Source organism: Lactuca serriola, chromosome 5 (assembly GCF_051521515.1).
Source record: "Lactuca serriola cultivar US96UC23 chromosome 5, Lser_US96UC23_V15, whole genome shotgun sequence".
Classification (NCBI taxonomy): Eukaryota; Viridiplantae; Streptophyta; class Magnoliopsida; order Asterales; family Asteraceae; genus Lactuca; species Lactuca serriola.
This window is the reverse complement of record NC_136412.1, coordinates 338,043,620-338,048,600: the sequence shown is the minus strand read 5'-3', so window position 1 is coordinate 338,048,600 and position 4,981 is coordinate 338,043,620. Positions and strand designations below refer to the sequence as shown.

Sequence of the window (4,981 nt, the reverse complement as noted above, 5' to 3'; positions counted from 1 at the left end):
CCGCTAGCAACGAGGTTTTGAAGAAGATGAAAAATAAGAAAGTTAGGAAAACTAAATTAAGAAAATTTGAATGGGGTTAAGAATGATTAAAGATAATGACATTTATAGTTAAAGATCAAGAGTTTAAAATTAAAAAAAAAAAAAAAAAAAAAAAAAAAAAAAAAAAAAAACGGTTATGTTTTTGAAAAAAAATGTATTTTTTGAAAAAAAGAATTTTAGTTAATTGGCAAAAAAAAAAAATCACTTTCTCTCTCTCATCAATAGATGTCTAGCCAAGCTCGTCACGTCTCGGCCTCGGCTGGGTGTTCGCCCAATCATTGCTGAGTCAGAGTCCACTCCAGTGAAAAACAGATAACCAGCCCATATATAAAACCGGTCTCGATTAGTCCGGACCACCGGTCCAAGCGATCATCACAGGTATCAAAATTCGTGTGGCCAACAGACACCCACGAATAAAAGGAAATGTGTCATACTGGATAAAACAAACGTTCGATCCGAGTTCAACCCATGAGCGACTCGTAGTCTATATGTCTTCGAACCGATAGAATTCTCCATTCTTCATTCTTCCGCAATGGAGACTCTTCTAACCCTTAACCCATTAAAACCCCATACCCATCTTCTCAAAATCCCCAATTCCCGGACTTGCAGTCGCATCATCAACCATAGGTGTTTGTATTCCACTATTTCTTGTAAGCTCACATCCCAATCCTCTAAAGATACCACCAAGAACAAGGTTGTGATCCCTGGTGCAGCACCGTCTTTGTCGGAGGAAAATGAGAACGGTGCAGCACCACCGCCTCCGCCTGCGGCGGATTCCCGGCCAAAGAAGACCGGTGGGGTGGCTCTGAAAAGATTGACGAAAAGGGTTTTGTCATTTCTTGCTAATTTGCCTCTGGCTCTTGGTGAGATGTTCGCCGTTGCTGCTTTGATGGCTTTGGGTATGTCGCCTCCTCCATGAATTGCCATGTATGTGACTTTGACTTTAAAAGTAAACCGGTTTGCATTTTGACTTCAAATCTGATAAGAATTATAAATATTTCCTCACGCATGTTTTGCCTATATCAACCCCTAAACAAGTGCTGCAAGTAGAACACTGTTGGTGATAAAATTCATAGTGACTTCGTATTAAATTTTCATTTGAAACATATAACGTTTGACACCCCAAAAGTCAAAGTGCAACATTTTCATTTGGGAACTATGGAGAATTGATACATTGAATCTTGGGTATCGATTATTACTTTGTATAAGAATCTTCAACTTTAGTTAAAAAAGTTAAACACTTGTGGCATAGGATAGCTTACATTAATCCTTAAGAAGTAATATGTTTAAAACATCTTGAAGATCTTTTGAGATTATTTAATTTAAGGCACTTTACACAAATTTGTGATGGAAATTATCAAAGGATTCAATTTACTACCCAAAAGAATTAAGATACATTCAAGATATTTAAAAAGTACCAAGTTCAAAAAAAAAAAAAGATACTATTTAAAAAAGTACTTCGAGAAAATGACTAAAATCTTTCTATAAAAGAGCAAATTTTGTCAAGTCAGAATATAATTGAGAAAGTTTATTTCCACACTTTTTCTATTAAGTCGTTCTTTTTGCATTAATCAGTTTGGTTGGCATACAACTGTTTCCACAGGCACTGCAATAGAACAAGGCGAGGCTCCGGAATTCTATTTCCAAAAGTACCCCGAAGATAATCCGGTTCTAGGGTTCTTTACATGGAGATGGATCCTAACCCTAGGATTTGACCATATGTTTTCATCACCGGTTTTCCTTGGAACCCTAATTCTCTTGGGAGCTTCTCTCATGGCTTGCACATACACCACACAGATTCCCATGGTCAAAGTAGCAAGAAGGTAATGCTAATTTGCTAACATCAAATACTTTTACATAATTGTTAATTTAGTCCTTTAACATTTTACATAATTAAGTCCTTTCAACTTATTTCACATTTCATTTCACAGATGGTCTTTTGTGCACTCGTCTAAAACAATCCGAAAGCTGGAGTTCGCTGATTCTCTCCCCAAAGCATCAATTCAAGATTTAGGCGTCGTTTTATCTGGAGCTGGCTATGAGGTATATATATATATATATATATATATATATATATATATATATATATATATATATATATATATACCCTAATAAATAAGAATGATTTTGTCACATGTCCTTTTCTCATTCAATTTGCCACATGTCATTTTGTTATAATTTAGAGATATATTTATTTTCCACCTGTCATTTATTTCATTTTCCATTTCTAATATATTATTAATTAGTTTCCATAAATTAAACCTACCATAATGATATTAATTTCAAATTTTAAATTTTAAATTTCAATTTCAATTTCAAATAAATTTACAGTTTAAATCTTTGTGTTTAATATTTTGTTATAATTAACATGTTTAATATATGGGTCTGATAACTAAACAATAATTTTAATTTATTTATTTTTTGCATGTTCTTTTTCTCATAATTTTTATTTATTTCAAATTTCGAATTCAAATAAACTTCTCATTTAATCATTTCTATTTAACATTTTGTTTTAATCAACCCGTATAATATACGGGTTTCACAACTAGTATATATATATATATATATATATATATATATATATATATATATATATATATATATATATATATATATATAACCATTGTGCAAAAGGGTTTATTGTTATGTTTACATGTTATGTAGGTATTCATGAAAGGACCATCTTTATATGCATTTAAAGGGTTAGCGGGTCGATTTGCTCCAATTGGTGTGCACTTGGCTTTGCTTTTGATAATGAGCGGTGGAACTCTTAGTGCAACCGGTAGTTTTAGAGGTTCTGTAACTGTTCCACAGGGCTTGAATTTTGTTATGGGAGATGTATTAGGGCCAAATGGGTTTCTTTCTAAACCAACTGAAGCTTTTAACACCGAGGTTCATGTCAATCGCTTCTACATGGACTATTATGATAGTGGAGAGGTGAGAATATTTGTTTCTTAATTACTTAATACAGATAGTTTTTTACAATTTGGCCGAGTTTATAGGTTTCACAGTTCCACACGGATCTTTCTTTGTTTGATATTGATGGGAAGGAAGTGATGAGGAAAACGATAAGTGTGAATGATCCGTTAAGATATGAAGGAGTAACGATATACCAAACAGATTGGAGCATTTCTGCACTTCAAGTTCTTAAAGACGATGAAGGCCCTTTCAATTTAGCTGTTGCGCCTTTGACTGTTAATGGAGATAAGAAGCTTTATGGAAGCTTTCTTCCCATTGGAAATACCGATTCTCCAAATGTCAAGGGAGTGTAAGATTCCCATTTCCCACCCTTCTCCCTTATATTTCTCTGAAAATATTAAATGGATTTCTCGTTTTTCAATCAGATCAATGCTGCTTCGTGATCTTCAATCGGTTGTGTTATATGATCCCGAAGGGAAGTTTGCTGGGGTTCGTAGGCCTAACTCCAAGCTTCCAATCGAAATCGATGGCACAAAAATTGAAATTGTAGACGCAATTGGGAGTAGTGGCCTCGATATGAAGGTGATGTTGCAATTATATCTGCATAATTATCAACTTTTCACTGTTTCTTGAATCCAACGAGACTAAATTGTGTATGTGCAGACCGATCCTGGTGTCCCGATTGTTTATGCTGGATTTGGTGCGTTAATGCTTACAACTTGCATAAGTTATCTATCCCATACACAGGTAAGAACTAAGAATCAGAAAATCGGACCTTTTTCTTTCGAATTGAAAGTGGTGGAGACGATATCTAGGGTTTTGTACGCTTACCCTGTTTTTTGCATTACCAGATATGGGCATTACAAGACGGAACGACGGTGGTTGTTGGCGGCAAGACTAACCGAGCCAAGATTGAGTTCCCGGAGGAGATGAACCGTGTCCTCGATCGAGTTCCTGAAATAAACGAACCTTCTGATGCTATTTGTGGCTAATTCAAACAGTTTTAAGAAACAAGATGGTTTGATTTATTGGAATACACAAGTATATATATATATATATATATATATATATATATATATATATATATATACCAGAGTCATGAAGATTATTAGATGAGACTGGAAGGATTCAATTCAGTTTTTTTGCACAGATACGCGTCTTGATTCTTTGAAGAATGTCGAATTTCATGGGGGGAGTGTAGATAGTATAACAGAATGCAATTCGATTTGCATTCTGAAAGTTATGATACGTTTATGAATTTAAAGTTGTATAATTACAGAGTGCAGAGGAGATTTAGAGGTTTGATTGTGTGTTTTGAAGATGTTTTATTAAACCAAAAGAAACAGTGGAAGGACGTTACTTGTCATTTATTAAACCAAAAGAAAGGGAAAAAAACGACAAATGCGAAATGTGGAGGGGGGCATTACGCAATTGTTGTCAATAGTAGGTCATTGGTAGAAATATTTTAAAAATAAAAGAAAATAAACCGCGCCAGGTAGGGGTCGAACCTACGACTTTCTGCTTAGGAAACAGACGCTCTATCCACTGAGCTACAGGCGCCTTTTTGATGACTGATAAATGATATAATAAATTTATTTAGCATTATGGATAGATTAAAACAACAAAATCCTGGATCAAGTTATATTGGAATTATTTAATGTGAAATAACTATTTGTTCCATTTCCTTTCTAGATTTGAAGGATACTAACTAGTAAGATTGAGATATTAGTAAAACAAATTAAGTGCAAATAGAAAATATATTTTGATTTCAGGAAACATACTTAAAAATTCAAGGTTCAATATTATATATTATAAGTTTTAATCAAATAAAAAATTAGATTGGTTTAAAGCTTTAAATAACAGTGGCAACTCTGAAGGTGTGCGGACGATATGGTTGCTCGAGGCCTTTAATCATAAGGAGTTTCCAACCCTTAATTTCTTTCAATATTATATTATTAAAAAACTATATTAAAAACCTATATATACATTGGTTGACAACTTAAAATGATAGAAATGTAAATGA

General features: G+C 33.7%; 1 protein-coding gene and 1 non-coding gene across 2 annotated transcripts; one reads left to right on the top strand and one right to left on the bottom strand.

Moving 5' to 3' along the window:
* The first annotated feature begins 452 nt into the window (after positions 1-452).
* Positions 453-4,260, top strand: LOC145055329 (cytochrome c biogenesis protein family). Its single transcript, XM_079003624.1, has 8 exons — positions 453-938; positions 1,643-1,862; positions 1,971-2,082; positions 2,704-2,976; positions 3,042-3,307; positions 3,384-3,540; positions 3,622-3,705; positions 3,810-4,260. Exons 1-8 carry the CDS (start codon positions 572-574, stop codon positions 3,948-3,950), a joined length of 1,620 nt encoding a protein of 539 aa, XP_078859750.1. The 5' UTR covers positions 453-571; the 3' UTR covers positions 3,951-4,260.
* Positions 4,261-4,445: 185 nt separating this feature from the next.
* On the bottom strand, positions 4,446-4,518 carry TRNAR-CCU (transfer RNA arginine (anticodon CCU)). The gene has a single exon. It is a non-coding gene; the product is annotated as a tRNA-Arg (tRNA).
* Between the last annotated feature and the right edge of the window lie 463 nt (positions 4,519-4,981).

Coding starts and splice junctions, on each gene's coding strand:
- LOC145055329 (XM_079003624.1), top strand. CDS start 572: ATGGAGACTCTTCTAACCCTTAACCCATTAAAACCCCATACCCATCTT. Junction 1,863..1,970: donor ATGGTCAAAGTAGCAAGAAG/GTAATGCTAATT, acceptor TTCATTTCACAG/ATGGTCTTTTGTGCACTCGT. Junction 3,541..3,621: donor GTAGTGGCCTCGATATGAAG/GTGATGTTGCAA, acceptor GTGTATGTGCAG/ACCGATCCTGGTGTCCCGAT.